This window comes from Molossus molossus, unplaced genomic scaffold, assembly GCF_014108415.1.
Source record: "Molossus molossus isolate mMolMol1 unplaced genomic scaffold, mMolMol1.p scaffold_m16_p_3, whole genome shotgun sequence".
NCBI classification, from domain to species: domain Eukaryota; kingdom Metazoa; phylum Chordata; class Mammalia; order Chiroptera; family Molossidae; genus Molossus; species Molossus molossus.
The window spans coordinates 119,116,539-119,135,245 of NW_023425366.1; the positions used below are offsets into that span (position 1 = coordinate 119,116,539).

General features: G+C 50.4%; 1 protein-coding gene across 4 annotated transcripts; it reads left to right on the top strand.

Moving 5' to 3' along the window:
* The first annotated feature begins 348 nt into the window (after window positions 1–348).
* Window positions 349–18,705, top strand: SRRM2 (serine/arginine repetitive matrix 2). Of its 4 annotated transcripts, XM_036280903.1 has the most exons (15): window positions 349–422; window positions 3,668–3,948; window positions 4,835–4,942; window positions 5,139–5,303; window positions 5,471–5,548; window positions 6,245–6,307; window positions 6,400–6,432; window positions 6,633–6,683; window positions 6,859–6,951; window positions 7,606–7,798; window positions 8,658–15,322; window positions 16,074–16,364; window positions 17,447–17,560; window positions 17,690–17,803; window positions 17,889–18,705. In XM_036280903.1, the coding sequence occupies exons 2-15, from the start codon at window positions 3,707–3,709 to the stop codon at window positions 17,896–17,898; spliced, it is 8,220 nt and encodes a 2,739-aa protein (XP_036136796.1). In that variant the 5' UTR covers window positions 349–422; window positions 3,668–3,706; the 3' UTR covers window positions 17,899–18,705. The 4 variants fall into 4 exon arrangements, with proteins under 4 accessions (XP_036136796.1, XP_036136794.1, XP_036136795.1 ...); XM_036280901.1 differs by lacking the exon at window positions 349–422 and having other exon boundaries at window positions 3,210–3,948; XM_036280902.1 differs by lacking the exons at window positions 349–422; window positions 17,447–17,560; window positions 17,690–17,803; window positions 17,889–18,705 and having other exon boundaries at window positions 3,210–3,948; window positions 15,563–16,142.
* The last annotated feature ends 2 nt before the right edge of the window (window positions 18,706–18,707 follow it).

Here is an 18,707-nt window from a genome sequence, read left to right on the forward strand (position 1 = left end):
CACTTTGCCCCCTCCCAAGGCCTTCCTCGCACTGACCGACGGGACGCGTAGTTCTTCGGCAACGAAATGGAACTTCCCTCGGGCCTAAGAAACTACACTTCCCGGTGGGTTTCAGCGCATGCGCACAAGGCCGCAGTGCGTACTACGACTCCCGCGGGCTCTGGGACGCCCGCGGCTGCGTGCTGACGCACTTAGCCGTGATGACGCAGTTAGTCGTGCTGACGTGCAGCGCGGCCCAGGCGGGGTGCGAGTGGCGCAGTCGGAGCCCGCTGCGGCCCCTGAGGAAGCGAAGAGGCGTCAGTGTCGGCTGAGGCGGGTGGAGCGGCGAGGCGAGGCGGCGGCTCCAGGCCCCGAGAGACTCGGGAGCTCGAGCAGCGGTAGCACCTCTTCCCCTCGGAAGCGGCGGGCGGCGGCGGCGGCGGGTGAGAGGGTGAGGGAGCGCGCGAGCCGGGTGGGGGAGGGGCGACGGCCCCGGCTCGAGGCCAAAGCGCGCGGAGAACGGTCTAGGCCGCCGCGCGCACGCGCTCTCGCCGCCCCTTGCTCGCGCGGATGCCCTCGCTCGCCTGCCTTCCCTCCCCCTGCCCGCGGTTTTTGTCGCGCGCGGGTTTTTACTTCCCCTCCCCCATGGCAACGGCGCGCGCCGCCGACTGCACTCTAGCTCGCGCGCGCTCTTGGCGAGAAGCGGGGAGCGCGCGAGCGCGCGACTCGGCTTCTCGCTTCCCCCATGCGTGCGGCCGAGGAGGTCCTTCTGTAGCTGCCCCTGCTTGGCGGGGAGGGGCCGGGGGTGGCGGCGACCACGGGAGCCTGCTCCCAGATCCTTTTCCCCGCGTCACCCCTGCTTCCGCATCCTTCCTGGGGGTCTGGTCCGACTGGGAGCCTCCCAGACTTCGGGGCGCCATGCAGCCCCCTCCCCCATCCCTCAAGTCCGCAAATACGCTTTGGCGTCCCAGTCTGTGTAAAACAGGCCTTGAACTAGATTCCCGGAGGTTTTAGACCGTTTGGACGCGTTACTGTTTGTTGTGAAGGTACTAGTGAGAGAAAAGCCCCAAACCTTAAGAAAAAAAAAAATCCACCCTGGGTATGTAAAGGCAGACCATGTGCTTTTTTAAGCTTAAGTCTTTGCTTTTTATCGTCTCCCCAAAAGTTGTGTTAAAGTTAGGGGAGGAGGCTGTTGGAAGCTTCCTTTGGGAAGAAAACGCTGGACTTTTTCAGGCATTGACACGCAAAGATTCTGAGGCTCGGTTTACAGTCACGCTTATCTTAAGATATCTTTTGGATCAAAAATTCAGAAAGAGTCAGTTTCGTCTGCCATCTTAGGTATGCGGGTTTAGGTCTCTGCTGGAACTAATATTTTAAGCTTTCTGGATTCCATAGTGTCAACGCAGCTATACAATCAATGCCCCAGTGTTGAGCTTGCTTTGCTTACACGTGTCCATTTTCTGTCACATTTCCTCTTCCATCCTGTTTGGTGCCTTTCGTTTCTTGGATACCTTAATGTTGGATTTCAAGATTGCTTTCTGTCTCCTTATTATATTCAGCATCGTGATAATTTCCCAATAAAAAAAATTTTGTGTTCCCTCGCAGCTTTTATTTTTTGCCTTTAGCTTGGGTAACTTTAGCATACCTACAGTCCATGGACCCAGTTTAAGAATCCCTATTTTATAAAATCCTCTGCTTTTGGTGGTTTATGTGTTATTTACCCCTGGTCTTTCCTTCCATTTAATGTTTCAGGCACTGCCTTGCATGCTGTGGTTTTTTTTTTTTTTTTTTTTCTTTTCTTTTTTTGGCTCATTCCTTACAAGTTCTCCAGTTCTTTGTGACTTAATACCCTTTGCTTAGTAGCTTCTGGTTTATCCTCCCTAGGGAGTGGGAGGATTATTGTGTGAGGTGGTATGGAAGTGTGGGTGAATGGTTAAACTGAAGAATTAGTTGCAGGTCAGAAGTATTCTGCAAGGGAAAAATTAGATGGAGTATAGAGAGGCAAAGAAGGACCTAGATTTAGAGTGGGGAGGATTGATATTTGAAAAAGTGAAAGTGAGGTTTGGAAGATAGAGAAACGGACTGTGCTATGAAGTTTTTAATTTCTTTGTCATTATCACTTGCCTTTTTAGGCTAAGCCTCATCTGTCACTACTTTTACCCCAGTATGGTTGTCTTTTTTTGTTTTCAACTTCTTCTTGAGTCTGCTACGGGATGGGCACCCACCCAGCCTTAGAATGTGGGGAGGTGGTGTCCAAACTGTTCCAGAGTTGGGCTGTCTCCCTTCCATTCAACATCTCACCATACTTTTTTTTTCTTCTTTACTTTAATACATTTTCCCAGGAATTTGTATGATGCTACTTTATTCTGGGATTAACAAAAAACACAACAACTTAGCCTTTTTGTCCAGTTCCATCTCTTTTCCCTCTACTTTCACTAACCTATCCACTTGGTTCCTTTGGTTGTTTCCCTCCCACATTTATGCTTTGTGGAATTATTTTGGCCAGGATAGGTTGGAGAAAGAAATAGAGCATATATAATATGAGAAAGGAGTAGACTATGTGTAGCCAAAAAATCTAACAAGAAAAACGGGCTTGAGGGCTCGTCAGAGTCATGCTGGGGTTGGGACAGGTTAAGAGAATAACCTGGTGGGAGGCATGGAGATAACAATTTGAGAGCGATATGGCAGGGCTGGAAGAGAAAAATTAGGAAGTGAGTGAGATACAGGAGACTGGTAGGGAAAGCTGACAGTTTGACATAGTGAAAGTGAGGTATAAGTAAGAGTGGGGGGTTTTCATTTATAAGTAGAAGGTAAAGAATATAGAGAAGGTATGGGAACAGTTAGAATAGAGGAGGCTGATTTGATGTATTTAGAGCATTGAGTTGAAAACAGTATTTAACCGGTGTTAGGGAGAGTTGGGTGAGCTGAAAATCATGTGAGAAATCCTAACGGAAGGAAATTGAAGAAATAAGTATGAATCAGTTGACAGGCGCTATACATATTTGGAATCAAGGAAATGGCCTCTTACCTAGGAAGTAAAATATAAGAGGATTGTTTCCAAGGTTCGTGAGTTTCTGATATGCATGTTGGCCTTTAGTCTTGGTGTGAGGCTGCACAGGATACTTTTGGTTTATCTTAAGAACCAGTTGGTCTTCTCGTTTAGATATCTAGGGAATGTTTGTTCATTTTGTATTCATAACGGTACTCTGAAATGCTTAGGTCAGTTCTTGGAAGAGTCTGGACTTGAACTGTAGGCCCTTAGGTGTTGTTGTGCCCAGTTTGGAAGCCTTAGTGGATTATCAGACGTTAGGAATTAGAGTAGTTGGTGGAGACACCACTTGTATGTACTGGGGCCAAAGGAGAAGAAAGGGACAGTATGGAGAAATTTGAGAGAAAGGATCTTTGTTTGCTTTGGGTGGGGAAAAAAAAGAATCTAAGCGCAGGTAGGAATGGCTCTTGCACATTGAAGGAAAAGGCTGTAAAAGTTGGGCTATGAGTTGGTAGAAAGAGAGGAGTGTGGGAAGGATGAAGAAGGTTTTGTTAGGAGACCAGAAAGTTTATACAGCTAAGGTTGTTTAGTGTGGAGTTACATATTATAATAGGGATGAAAGAGAGCAGGGATTTGGGTGGTGGTAAGTGGTTAGCTTGGGGCCAGGGGCCTGACCCGTGTTTCCCCGCTCCCCCTCAGGAGCGGTGGTGCCCCCCCTTCCCCCCTGGGCACGGGGCCATGTACAACGGGATCGGGCTGCCGACGCCCCGGGGCAGCGGCACCAACGGCTACGTCCAGCGCAACCTGTCCCTGGTTCGGGGCCGCCGGGGTGAGCGGCCTGACTACAAGGGAGAGGAGGAACTGCGGCGCCTGGAGGCTGCCCTGGTGAAGCGGCCTAATCCTGACATCCTGGACCACGAGCGCAAGCGGCGAGTGGAGCTGCGATGCCTCGAGCTGGAGGAGATGATGGAAGAGCAGGGGTGAGGGGAGGGCTCGGGAGAGCCAAGCACTGAATGAGTGCAGAGCTGGGGGAGTTAGGTGGGGTGTAGGAAGCTTAGGGCTTGTTGAAAGAGGCCTGGAAAGGAATTGTAGGAGGGGTGGAGGTAAGGGAATTAGCAAATTGAAAGGAGTTAAGGGACAGTTCAGAGTGGGAGATGAGGAAACTGTGTCTGGGACATATAAGGGAGCCTGAGGGAGTCTGAATTATTTAGACAGAGGCACATGGGGAAAGGGGGCCATTGAGAAATAAAAATACTTTAAGGGAGAGGTGGGGAAACATAGACCAGGCAAAAGATCTGGGTAAGCTGACAGGTGGTGTCATTGATAGAGAAGAGGAAAGTAAATGGATTTAAGGATTGAGGCCTTGGAGAGTAGCAAAGGCAGGAAAGCAGGAACTGGAAGAATACCTGGCTGGATAAGAGGATCATGGGTTGGATAGGAAGCGAAATTTTGGAAAAGGAGCACATTCAGGGAGAAAACCTTTTAGAGCAGTGGTTTTCAAACTTCAGCAGTGGCGCCCCTTTTATACAATGCACCTTACTTTGAAATCCTAGGAAATGAAAGACCTGTTCTTGTTGAAGTTGGGGAGGAGTACCTGGAACTCTGCCTGTTTAACTTTCTTCTGTTGGCCCGAGTGTAGCATGTTTAAAATCCACTGTTCTAGAGGGTGTAGTAAATGGAAGGAAGAAAGATGACAAGGAAAAGATCAGAAGAATTTAAGAAAAGGGTGCTTTGGGTGACAGTGAGTGAAAAGTTCAATGTGTGCATGGAGAGGGAAGGGACCCTGTTGGGCATGAGGAAACTGTAAACCTGGGGCTGGGGAAAGTGTCTAATTGAGCTTTAACCCTGAAGGGATTTGTTCTCCAGGTACGAAGAACAGCAAATTCAGGAAAAAGTGGCGACCTTTCGACTCATGTTGCTGGAGAAGGATGTGAACCCTGGGGGCAAGGAGGAGACCCCAGGGCAGAGGCCAGCGTGAGTGTTTTATTCTTTGATTTCCTCTGGACCACATACTGTTCCTTCTGTTGTTCTTTCTCCTAACCATGTGCTTTCAGTTCTGTCTTCCTTTCTTTTCCCAATCCTGTTTGGCTCCTGCCTATAATTGTGTAAAAATGACTGTGCCTTTTGCTCCCTGTGTCCTTCATATCTTTGCTTTCCCCCCGCCCCCCAGGGTAACTGAGACCCACCAGTTGGCAGAATTGAATGAGAAGAAGAATGAACGACTACGTGCTGCCTTTGGCATCAGTGATTCCTATGTGGATGGCAGCTCTTTTGATCCTCAGCGTCGTGCTCGAGAAGCCAAACAACCAGCTCCCGAGCCTCCCAAACCTTACAGGTACACAAGACCAGGAAACCAGTGACAGCTTCTCATCCTAATTCTAAGCAATCTGCTGTATTTTATTTATTTTGGTGGACTGTTTCTTCCCAAACTCGTGAGATTTTGTTCTTCTGAAGTTGAAATGTCTGAGAAAATTTGCGTTTCTTCTTTCCATCTTTTCCCAGCCTTGTCCGGGAGTCCAGCAGTTCTCGCTCACCAACCCCAAAGCAAAAGAAGAAGAAAAAGAAGAAAGATAGAGGACGGTAAGTTAGTTGGAAAGTTACTGTAGTAAGCCAGAGGATTAGTCCTGTCGTGCATGCATTTACTCTCCTCAGTCAGTCAGTCAGTCAGTGTCTGCGTGTGCGTGTCTATAGAGAGTTCTTGCTTCTTGGAAGCAAGAGAGGGTTGTCAGAAAACTTACAGAAGAGGGAGTTTCTGTTCAGGTTTCAGCTGGGAGAAGGAATATATATGCTGCTTTCGTGGGCAGGATTACTTCTGCAGCTCTATCATTTAGAACTGGCCAACAGCATTTTGGGTTTCTGAGATTTTCTTTTTCATTTTGACCTTTGTTGATATAAAGAGGAGGTACCTATGCTTTTTTTTTTTTTTAAGTATGTTTTATTAATTTTTTTAGGGAGAGGGAGAGATAGAAACATGAATGAGAGATCGATTGGCTCCTCCTCCCACATGCCCCTCACTGGGGATTGAGCCCACAACCTGGGCATGTGCTCTGACTGGAAATCGAACTGGCGACCTCTTGGTCCACTGAGCCATACCAGCTGGGTGGTACCTATGCTTCCTAGAGAGTAAAATAAGTCCTGGGCTTATTATATCTGGGACATTAATGCTGTTAGACTTATTTGGTGCTTTAGAAGCCTTTGGTGAGGCGGTGGTATTATAAGTGGGAGGGCCAGGGATGGGGCCAAGCAAAATGACCTTGTTTCTGAATTCATCTTTAGGAGGTCAGAGAGCAGCTCTCCTCGACGAGAGAGGAAGAAGAGCTCTAAGAAGAAGAAGCACAGGTATGAGGTGGGAGTACATGGAGTGACTGGAGAGGCTTAATGAGTCCAGGCATAGGTATTGGTTTATGTTTTATCTTTTCCCCCCCTAATAGGTCAGAGTCTGAATCCAAGAAACGGAAGCATAGGTAAGATCTCTTTGGGGCATAGGGGGACATAGTGGCATATAGAGCAGTGAACCATTGCTTGATGGCCTTGCTTGTTCTCTGCAGGGGTCTCTTTTTCTTGAAGTAAAGCTCAATTCCTTGATCTGTCAATAACTTCCTAATTCTTTTTTTTTTTTTTTTTTTTTAAATGATTATTTTGATAATTTTAACTTACTTCCTAGGTCTCCCACTCCAAAGAGCAAACGTAAATCTAAGGACAAGAAGCGAAAGCGGTGAGTAAATTTGTGTGAATTGGAGGAGAATTTGCTTAGCAAGTAGATGAATGCCATCTAGGCAGGTAGGGTAGAATGAATCATGTACCTGATTAATAAAGGGTTGAGGGATGGATAAGGGAAATCCAGTACAGGTGTGACAGCACCTGAGTTGTGGGTGGTGGTCTTTCTTCAGGTCTCGAAGTATAACACCAGCCCCCAAGAGCCGCCGGGCCCACCATTCAACTTCTGCTGACTCTGCTTCCTCTTCTGATACTTCCCGAAGTCGGTAAGGGGTGGTCCAGGAGGAAGGGAGGGAGAGGGACTTGTGGGTTAATTAATTTAATATTTATTGAGCGCCCACGGTGTGCTAGGCGCTGCACAGACCATTCGGAAGACACGGTCCCTGCCCTCTAGGAGCTGACAGGCTAAAGCAACAGGATGGACAGACATATACATTTCCCCTTCTCTTTTTTTTTTCTTTTTCTTTTTTTGTTTATTTTGTTATTTTTTGTTTTGTTCTGATGTATATGGACTGCCAGAATAGGGGGGGTGGTGGTTTGTTCGTGGTGTCTGGGGGAGGAAGGAATCCTTACCCTGGCTTCCTTAATCGGGGAAGGCTTCCTGAAGGAGGTGGGCTCAGAGGTGAGTTGTGAATGAAGTGGGTAAGGAATGGCTGGGAGGAGGGTTTGGGGAGGTTTTTGGGGGAGGTGAACAAAAGGGTAGAGGGAGAACATTTTCTGGGATAGTGTTGGGAAGAGAAGGACCAGAGTGAATTGGACTTGAATTTCAGTGAGTGATATGAGTCTTGTGAATAAAAGAAGGCTTCTTTTAAGAGGGTTGTATACAGTTTGAAAAGGTGGGTGGGAGCTGGGGAGGGGGTTTTCTGTACTCCCTTAAGCTGATTTCTTTCCTCTTTCCCATCCTCAATTACCTCCCTCAGGTCTCGAAGTGCTGCAACAAAAACCCATACAACTGCCTTGACTGGGCACAGTCTTTCCCCTGCTTCAGGGCGTAGAGGGGAGGGAGATGGACCTTCCAGAGAACCAGGTACCACCAACACAGGGCATCCCAGCAGCCCAGAGCCCTCTGCAAAACAGCCTAATAGCCCTTATGAAGACAAAGACAAGAAGGAGGTATGTTCCTAAGTTAATGAATGTTCATTAGATTGCAGGCTTATAGACTAAGGATAGGTGTTTGAAGTGAAGAAGATAAGTAAGAGCTTATTAAGATAAATTAATTCAGGGTGGTTTTTTTTTGTTTGTTTTTTCTTCTGTATTCCTTTGTTGGTTATCAAGTTTTTTTTCTACGTCTGCAAATCCTTTAGAATTGTGATTTTCACACTTCACGGGATACAGGTTTTACATCATCATCTCAAAAGACTGTTTCTTTATACTGAAAACACTACTCTGGAATGATCTTTCCAGCACCTGTTTTATTCTTACTATTCTGATTCAAACTCTAATGTATTTTTGCTTCAACTGTTACAGTGTATTTTAGTTGCTGTTTGCTAAATTCTTAGCTCTCCTATCCATTTTCCATGTCTTTTGTCTTTCTGTGCTTCATCCTGGTCTTTTTTTATATACATAAGTCCTCAAACCTTTGTCTTTGTTCTTTTACTTTAATGTAGTTACTTTTCAAGGGTAAAGTCACAGTGTATTGCTTTGTCTTTCCATTTAAAACCTTTTTTTTTTTTTTTTACGGCATTCTGTAATGGTTATTTATTGTAAAATGCAGTGTGTTTGTTGTTTACATTGTCTCTTTTCTAGATTATAAGGCTCTTGAGGTCTTTATCTTCATATTTTCTCCCAACGGTTTTTATGTTAAATGGCCTCTTGTTATGGAGTGAGTGATGGTTTGTCATGAGGAAAAGGACCCGTTAGTATGATGGGGTGTGTAGAGACGTTTCATTGGAAAGGGTGTTGAAGTCTTACGGGTGGTAAAAAGTTTTAGTGCTTACATGTCCCTATTTCCTATTTTATTTTTCACTCTTAGAAATCTGCAGTTCGACCTAGCCCTTCTCCGGAACGGAGCAACACAGGCCCAGAACCATCTGCTCCCACTCCGCTCCTTGCCGAGCAACATGGCAGCTCCCCACAACCCCTTGAAACAACCCCCTTAAGTCAGGAGCCAATGAACCCCCCATCTGAGGCTTCCCCAACCCGGGGTCGTTTACCACCTAAGTCTCCTGAGAAACCTCCCCAATCATCTTCGGAGAGCTGCCCACCATCCCCTCAACCTACCAAAGTTTCTCGACATGCCAGCTCTTCCCCTGAAAGTCCTAAACCCACACCAGCTCCAGGGTCCAACCGAGAGATTTCTTCTTCCCCTGCATCCAAGAGTCGTTCACATGGCCGAGCAAAGCGGGATAAGTCACATTCTCATACTCCTCGTAGGGTGGGGAGGTCCCGTAGCCCTACCACCACGAAGAGGGGGCGATCGCGATCTCGAACGCCTACTAAGCGAGGTCATTCTCGTTCCCGGTCCCCTCAGTGGCATAGGTCCCGGTCTGTACAGAGGTGGGGGCGATCTAGAAGTCCCCAGCGACGTGGCCGCTCTAGGTCTCCTCAGCGACCAGGCTGGTCCAGAAGCAGAAATACCCAGAGAAGAGGCAGGTCTAGATCAGCAAGGCGAGGAAGGTCACACTCTAGATCTCCAGCCACTAGGGGCAGATCTCGTTCTAGAACACCAGGCCGGCGGGGTAGGTCTCGCTCTAGAACACCTGCAAGGCGTAGGTCGCGGTCCAGAACACCTACCAGACGAAGATCTCGGTCTAGAACACCAGCCAGGAGGGGCAGGTCTCGGTCTAGAACTCCTGCTAGGCGTAGATCCAGGACCCGTTCAGTACGACGGAGGTCTCGTAGTAGATCGCTAGCCAGGAGAAGTGGCAGGTCACGCTCAAGAACCCCAGCCAGGCGAGGCCGGTCACGCTCAAGAACCCCAGCCAGGCGTGGCCGGTCGCGATCTAGAACCCCAGCCAGGAGAGGGAAATCTCGGTCTAGGACGCCCGCAAGACGGGGAAGATCTCGGTCTAGGACGCCAGCAAGAAGGGGAAGATCTCGTAGTAGAAGTCTAGTTAGACGAGGAAGGTCTCACTCTAGAACACCACAAAGGAGAGGTAGGTCTGGCTCGTCATCAGAGCGGAAGAACAAATCCAGAACATCACAGAGAAGGAGCAGGTCCAATTCAAGCCCAGACATGAAAAAATTTCGTGTTTCCTCAAGGCGGAGCAGGTCTCTCTCTTCTCCACGATCCAAAGCAAAATCTCGCTTGTCTTTGAGGCGAAGCCTTTCTGGGTCCTCTCCGTGTCCTAAACAAAAGTCTCAGACACCACCAAGGCGCAGCCGCTCTGGATCATCCCAGTCTAAAGCTAAATCTCAAACACCACCAAGGCGAAGTCGCTCTGGTTCTTCTCCTAATCAGAAATCTAAAACACCAACAAGACAAAGTCGTTCCGGTTCATCTCAACCTAAATTAAAATCTGGAACACCACCAAGGCAAGGGTCTGTAACAAGTCCCCAGGCAAATGAACAGTCTGCAACACCACAAAGACAGAGCTGTTCTGAAACATCACCTGACCCTGAGGTGAAGTCTAGGACCCCTTTGAGAAATAACTGCTCTGGGTCCTCCCCTCCTGCAGTGAAATCTAGCACACCTCCAAGACAGAGCCGATCTGGGTCGTCGTCTCCTCAACCCAAAGTGAAGGCAATAACATCACCAGTTCAGAGTCATTCTGGGTCATCTTCTCCAAGTCCTAGTAGGGTGACATCTAAAACACCACCAAGGCAAAGCAGGTCAGAATCTCCTTGTTCCAAGGTGGGATCTAGATTGTTGCAAAGACACAGCCATTCTAGGTCTTCCTCACCAGACACCAAAGTGAAATCTGGAACACCACCAAGACAGAGTCACTCAGGGTCTGCTTCGCCCTGCCCCAGAATAAAGCCTCAAACTCCACCAGGTCACAATCTTTCTGGATCAAAGTCGCCATGTTCCCAAGAGAAGTCTAAAGACTCACTGGCACCAACTTGCTCTGGATCCTTCTCAGTCTGTCCAGGAGTAAAGTCTAGCACACCACCAGCAGAGAGCTATTTTGGCACCTCATCTCTGCAACAGGAAGGACAGTCACTTACTTCACTAGATTCTAGATCTGATACTTCAAGCCCAGAAATGAGACAGAGTCACTATGAATCTCTGTCTCTGCAGAACAAATCTCAAACGCCTCCTAAGGGTGGCCAGTCCAGGTCCTCTTCTCCTGTCACTGAGCCTGCACCCAGATCTCCAGCAACACAAGATAGAAGCAAACTATCAGTAAGTCCTAGGCTGAAATTTGGAATGTCTCCTGAGCAGAACAGATTCCAACCTGACTCTTTTCCATATCCTGCAATGGACTGTAAATCTCTTCTGGGACTGAGTAGATCAGAGACTTCTCCTGAATCAAAAAAGAAAACAGGTTTATTCCTTCAGGAGGATGTTACTGCATCATCTGTACTAAGTGACAAATTGAGTTCTCCAGTACAGAATAGACCTGAGTCCTCACCAGTACTCAAAGACACACCTGGAACCTCATCAAAAGAAAGAGATGGTGGTGGGTCACCTTTAAATACAAAAGACCAAAGTAGTCCATTGGCCAAGCTAAACCAAGATGAGGAATTAATGGAGGTAGTAGAGAAATCTGAAGAGTCCTCAAACCAGATCCTGTCCCATTTGTCTCCAGAACTTAAAGAAATGGCTGGAAGTAACTTTGAATCATCTCCTGAAATAGAAGAAAGGCCTGCTGTTTCTTTGACTCTTGACCAAAGCCAGTTGTTGCAGGCTTCTTTGGAAGCAGAAGTCCCTGCAGTGGCCTCAACTTGGAGTGGGTCACATTTTTCACCAGAACATAAAGAACTATCTAACTCTCCTTCCAGGGAGAATTGCTATGGGTCACCTTTAGAATTTAGAAGCTCAGGTCCTATTGCAGAAACAAATACTGGATTTTCTGTTGAGGTTAAAGAAGGTATGAATGAACCTTTTCCTAATCAACTGGAGACAGATCCATCTCTAGACATGAAAGAACAATTGATGAGGGTGTCCAGGCGCAGCAGTTCTGAGTTATCCCCGGATCCAGTGGAAAAAGCAGGAATGTCTTCAAATCAGAGTGTCTCTTCACCAGCACTTGATGTTATACCTAGGACACCCTCGAGGGAAAGAAGTAGTTCTGCATCTTCCCCTGAACTGAAAGATGGTTTACCCAGAACCCCCTCAAGGAGAAGCAGGTCTGGGTCTTCTCCAGGACTTAGAGATGGGTCTGGGACTCCCTCAAGGCACAGCTTATCTGGATCCTCTCCTGGAATGAAAGATATTCCCAGAACACCATCCAGGGGGAGAAGTGAATGTGATTCTTCTCCAGAACCAAAAGCTTTGCCTCAGACTCCTAGGGCAAGGAGTCGTTCTCCATCATCCCCAGAACTCAACAAGTGTCTTACACCACAGAGAGAAAGAAGTGGGTCTGAGTCATCAGTTGAACAGAAGACTTTGGCTAGGACTCCTCTTGGGCAAAGAAGTCGATCTGGATCTTCTCAAGAACTTGATGAGAAACCCAGTGCATCCCCTCAGGAAAGAAGTGAATCAGACTCTTCTCCTGATTCTAAAGTTAAAACACGAGTGCCACTTAGACAGAGGAGTCGTTCTGGATCATCTCCAGAGGTCGATAGCAAATCCCGACCTTCTCCTCAGCTCAGTAGGTTCGGCTCATCTCCTGAAGTTAAAGCCAAGCCTAGAGCAGCATCCAGGACACAGAGTGGTTCTGATTCCTCTCCAGAACCCAAGGCTCCTGTTCCTCGGGCTCTTCCCAGACGAAGCAGATCAGGTTCATCAAGCAAAGGCAGAGGTCCTTCTCCTGAAGGAAGCAGCAGTTCTGAGTCTTCTCCAGAACACCCACCCAAATCCAGAATGGCTAGAAGAAGCTCTAGGTCATCACCAGAGCCCAAGACTAAGTCTCGCACTCCACCACGTCGCCGCAGCTCTCGATCATCTGAGAGAACTAGGAAAACCAGACTCTCCCGCAGAAGCCGTTCTGCGTCATCCTCACCCGAGACCCGTTCTAGAACTCCCCCACGACGCCGAAGAAGTCCCTCAGTGTCTTCCCCAGAGCCAGCTGAAAAGTCAAGATCTTCACGCCGTCGGCGTTCAGCTTCATCTCCTCGCACTAAGACAACTTCAAGGAGAGGTCGTTCTCCTTCACCAAAGCCTCGTGGGCTCCAGAGGTCTCGTTCTCGTTCAAGGAGGGAGAAAACCAGAACAACCCGACGTCGAGATAGGTCTGGATCTTCTCAGTCAACCTCTCGGAGAAGACAGCGGAGCCGGTCAAGGTCCCGGGTTACTCGTAGGCGGAGAGGAGGTTCTGGTTACCACTCAAGGTCTCCTGCCCGGCAGGAGAGTTCACGAACCTCCTCTCGGCGTCGAAGAGGTCGCTCTCGGACACCTCCAACCAGTCGGAAGCGTTCCCACTCACGTACATCACCAGCCCCATGGAAACGTTCCAGATCACGGGCCTCTCCAGCCACTCACCGTCGATCCAGGTCCAGAACACCCCTGGTCAGCCGACGTAGGTCCAGGTCTCGAACTTCACCAGTCAGTCGGAGACGATCAAGGTCTAGGACATCAGTGACTCGAAGAAGATCTCGCTCAAGAGCATCCCCGGTGAGTCGAAGGCGATCCAGGTCCCGAACACCACCAGTAACCCGCCGTCGTTCAAGGTCTAGAACACCAACTCGGCGACGCTCTCGTTCCAGAACACCACCAGTGACTCGCAGAAGGTCTAGATCTAGGACTCCACCAGTAATGAGGAGGCGATCTCGAAGCAGAACCTCACCTATCACTCGCAGAAGATCGAGATCCAGAACATCCCCAGTCACCCGTAGGAGGTCTCGATCTCGCACAACTCCAGTAACTCGAAGGAGGTCCCGCTCTCGAACCTCTCCAGTGACACGCCGCCGATCTAGGTCTCGAACACCTCCAGCTATTCGCCGTCGCTCTAGGTCTCGAACCCCTCTCTTGCCACGCAAACGCTCTCGAAGTCGTTCATCACTTGTTGTCCGCCGCCGCTCTAGATCTCGTACTCCACGAATAACTAGGGGCAAACGGTCCTTAACAAGATCTCCTCCAGCCATCCGCAGGCGTTCTGTATCAGGGAGTAGTTCTGATCGTTCACGCTCTGCTACTCCTCCGGCAACAAGGAATCATTCTGGTTCTCGGACACCTCCAGTGGCACTCAATAGCTCCAGAATGAGTTGCTTCAGTCGTCCTAGCATGTCACCAACTCCTCTTGACCGCTGTAGATCACCTGGAATGCTTGAACCTCTTGGCAGCTCTAGAACACCTATGTCTGTCCTGCAGCAAGCTGGTGGCTCCATGATGGATGGTCCAGGTCCCCGAATTCCTGATCACCCTAGAACATCTGTGCCAGAAAATCACGCTCAATCTAGAATTGCACTTGCCCTGACAGCCATCAGTCTTGGCACTGCTCGACCTCCTCCGTCCATGTCTGCTGCAGGCCTTGCTGCAAGAATGTCCCAGGTTCCTGCTCCAGTGCCTCTCATGAGTCTCAGAACGGCCCCAGCTGCCAGCCTTGCCAGTAGGATTCCTGCAGCCTCTGCAGCAGCCATGAACCTGGCCAGTGCCAGGACACCTGCCATACCAACAGCAGTGAACTTGGCTGACTCGAGAACACCAGCTGCGGCAGCAGCCATGAACTTGGCCAGCCCTAGAACAGCAGTGGCACCTTCCACCGTGAACCTTGCTGACCCTCGTACCCCTACAGCCCCAGCTGTGAACTTAGCAGGAGCCAGAACCCCAGCAGCTTTGGCAGCTTTGAGTCTCACAGGCTCTGGCACACCCCCAAATGCTGCAAATTATCCTTCTAGCTCCAGAACACCCCAGGCACCAGCCCCTGCAAACCTGGTGGGTCCTAGATCTGCACATGCCACAGCTCCTGTGAATATTGCCAGTTCGAGAACCCCGCCAGCTTTGGCCCCTGCAAGCCTTGCCAGTGCTAGAATGGCTCCAGCTTTGTCTGGTGCAAACCTCACCAGCCCCAGGGTGCCCCTCTCTGCCTATGAGCGCATTAGTGGCAGAACCTCACCGCCACTCCTTGACCGAGCCAGGTCCAGAACCCCACCGGGAGGCCCAGGCTCCAGAACCCCACCAGCTGCTCCAAGCCAGTCTAGAATGACCTCTGAGCGGGTTCCCTCTCCAGTCTCGAGAATGGTCCAGGCTCCTCCCTCACAGTCAGTTCTTCCTCCAGCTCAGGATCGGCCTAGGTCCCCTGTGCCATCTGCATTTTCTGACCAATCCCGATCTTTGCTTGCCCCGACCACCCCTGTAGCAGGATCTCAGACCCTCTCTGGGTCGGTGGCAAAGACCACAACCCCTGCTGGTGACCACAATGGCATGCTCTCTGTCCCTGTCCCTGGGATATCTCACCCTGAGGGTGGGGAACAACCTGCCTCTATGGGGGCCCTGCAGCCAGCGAAGGAGCGGCGGAGTTCTTCCTCCTCCTCATCTAGCTCTTCTTCGTCTTCATCGTCGTCATCCTCCTCCTCCTCTTCCTCGTCTGGCTCCAGTTCTAGTGACTCGGAGGGCTCTAGCCTTCCCGTTCAACCTGAGGTAGCACTGAAGAGGTAAGGGGACTGGACTTTTTGAAATTTTCCAAGGGGAAGGTTTTGTGGATGGGTCGGGGCGGGAAAGGGAGTGCCCTATTCAGAGGTTCTTGGCTCATTGAGGAGGTATGGGGACCTTGACCATCAAGATGGGAGTAGAAGAGAACGCTGGGTTGGGGGTAAGGGGGGTGTGGCATGGGATAGAAAAGTCTCCAAAGGTTAATTCTCGAGAGGATAATGATAAGTTTTCCATCTCTACAGAGGACAGAACTAGAGGAAATGGACTTAATTTTACAGCAGGAGGGATGGCAGTTAGACCTCAAGAGGAACTCCCTGGGCTGGAAGGATCTTCAGAGGTCATCCCATCCCTCTTCCTGCCTCCAGGCAGGACGGCCCCTTCCCCAGCCAGCGCACACACACACAGGAGCCTACCCAAGCTGGCTCTCCAAGGAAGGAGACCACCCAGCTTTGTTCCCACACCTGAGCCCAGGGGCCGTATTCCTTCACCAGGGACATTCTTGAGGTTTAACCTTGATCCCTTGTGCTGCAGACCCCAGCCTGTTGCTTATGTTAGCAGAGGTTGTGTCAGCCTGGGGCCACTGCTCTACAGAGAATACGCTCACTGGCTCACTGGCTCTCTGGCTTTGGCTGAGAGAGTTCCCAGGGCCTTTCTCAGGCACCCCTCCCCCACTGCCCTTCCTCCAAGTCATGGAAGGTAGGGTTGGGGTTGGGGCAGCTTCTCTCTCCTTGTGACATTGTACTCTTCCCACAGGGTCCCTAGCCCTCCCCCAGCCCCAAAGGAGACTGAACGAGAGGGACGACCTCAGGAACCGACCCCAGCCAAGCGGAAGCGGCGTGCTAGCAGCTCCAGTTCCAGTTCTTCCTCATCCTCGTCCTCCTCCTCCTCCTCCTCTTCCTCCTCCTCTTCATCTTCCTCATCCTCTTCTTCCTCTTCCTCCTCCTCCTCCTCCTCTTCTACTTCCTCTCCTTCCCCTGCTAAGCCTGACCCTCAGGCCTTGCCCAAACCAGCAAGCCCCAAGAAGCCACCCCCTGGTGAGCGGAGGTGAGTGCTACCTTGCTTGAGATGGTAGGGGTGGGATGTGACCCTGGAGTGTGAGATCCCTGCTGGGTATTTCACATGAACTCTGGTGTCTGGTTGTATGGGAGGAGTCAGGTTCTCTTCTCCCCACTTAACTCTCTTGTGCCCTGTTCTGACCAAGAAGGGCTACACCATCCAAGTGGGTGCCCCAGCCAAGATTGGGGAGTCCTAGGTTCCTTCTTTTCCCTACCCCTGACATGCAGCCTGGTCCCTGGTCCCAGGGATTCTAGCTTTTAAGTCTCCCCATTGCTATTGCCAAGGCTCTGGTCTGGCCACCGTCATCTTCTCCTGACTCTGTCCACAGCCTCTTCCCTGTCTCCCTGCCTCCACGCCATTCTCTTCCACACGTAGCCAGAGGGATCTTTCTAAAACGCACATCTGGTTACTTCCCTCCACTCCACAAATCCTTCTGGGACGCCCTGTGGCCTGCAGGATAAAGCCCCATCTCTGCGGGAATGGCGTGTGAGGCTCTCCACCAAGCCTTGCCTGCCCTGTGTTCTCCTCTCCTGCCCGCCCCCACACATGCCCTCTGCTCCAGCCACACCCAGCGCCTTGCAGTCTAAGGAGAACCCCATGCCTTTGGACATGCTGTTCCTTCTGCCTGGAATTCCCTTGTCCGCCTGGTGAACTCCTCGTTCTGCAAGACTCCGCTCAAACAGCACCTTCGAGAAGACTACCTTGCCCCTTCCCTTCATCTCCCTCCCCCCGGGTCCCCAGATCTACCTATATCAGTCCTTGCGGGGCTGCTTCCCACACATGGGGCTGAGTGTGCCTCCCTTGGCCTTCCTTCATCACCAGACTGAGCCCCTTCAAGGGCAGGGACTGTCTTTATCTTTGTGTCCCTCACTGTCCTCCCCATGCCCTGCCCACTGGGGCACTCGGTGGATGGTATGCGGGCGGATGGGTGAGTGAGCAGACAAAGGTGGGTCTGAGGCTGGCCCTGTGTGGTATGAGGTTTGGTGGTCAAGACCTGGGGGGGTGGTCCTGAGTGCTGGCTGGTGGGTTTGGAAGAGAGTGGCACTATGGGGACCTTCTCTGCTCCCCAGGTCCCGCAGCCCCAGGAAGCCAATAGATTCCCTCCGGGACTCCCGGTCCCTCAGCTATTCGCCTGCTGAGCGCCACCGCCCCTCGCCCCAGCGTTCACCACGGGACCAACAGAGGTAAGGTCACTGGTGTGTTCTTGCCTCCTGCCAATAGCCAGCCCAGATTGTCCGGATTCTGCAGAAGTTTTCAGGCTTAAAGATACTACAGGTTGGTGTGTGTGGTCTGATGTCTGTTCTGTGTTGCAGCAGCAGCAGTGAACATGGTTCCCGGAGAGGACAGCGTGGGGACAGCCGCTCCCCAGGCCACAAGCGCAGGAGGGAGACACCTAGCCCCCGCCCCGTGCGGCACCGCTCCTCCAGGTGTGTTCCATCATACTCCAGGACATTTTTTTCGAGAGCTGTCTGGCTGGGACTTCTGCATTGATGGCCTTCTTCTCTGTTGCAGGTCTCCATGAATGTTTTCTGGGGAATCCCACCACACCCCAAGTTCTGGAGCCACAGGGAGTCTTTCTCCCCAACAGAGCTGAGGGAGGGGTGCTTCTGTCCCCTCCCCCTTTGAACCCTGGCTGCATTTTGAGGGTCTCCCCTTCTTTCTCTACCCCCCTTTTTCTTTGTTCCTGTGAAATGTTAATCTGTGAGTTTTCTCTGGTTCATGTTTTGGGGGGTTTGGGGTGGGTGGGAATAAAAATGGGAGTTGCTGGAGGGAAGGATACAGTTCAGGACTCTCCCATATAGTCAGAAAGGGCCTGGGAGGCACTGTTGTCCCCCCTTTACCCCTGAGTTTGGGGGAGGGGAAGATGATGATGGTTTAGGGCTTGGGAACTTGTGTGAAGTTTGCAGAAAGAAACAGGAATTAAAATTAGTTGGCCCTTACTGCCCCCAGTGAGATTGTGGCCCCTCCCCCCCAATTTTTCTTCACATTTCTTAAAGGCATTTTGGTTTTTTAAAATCTGTACAGCAAGAGCAACTTTTTCTGTCAAATAAAAATGAGAAATGCAGGAATTGGGTCTATAGACTGTTTATTAGAACCCACTCTAAAAGCCACACGCTGGTTCTGGCTTACACTTATGTTTCTGGTCTCTGAGCAGGACCCAGGAGGCAGACTATGACTATGACTCAACAAAGCCTCAAACCTTTTTGTCCCTAGGCAGTAGCAGGCTGAGAAGACTGCCCTGGGGCTCTGGGTTCCTCCCAGTTTTCACCCCCATGGCCTTTGAGAGGCAGGCTGGGCCCAAAGAGCCTGTGGTCCAGAACAGCCTGGCAA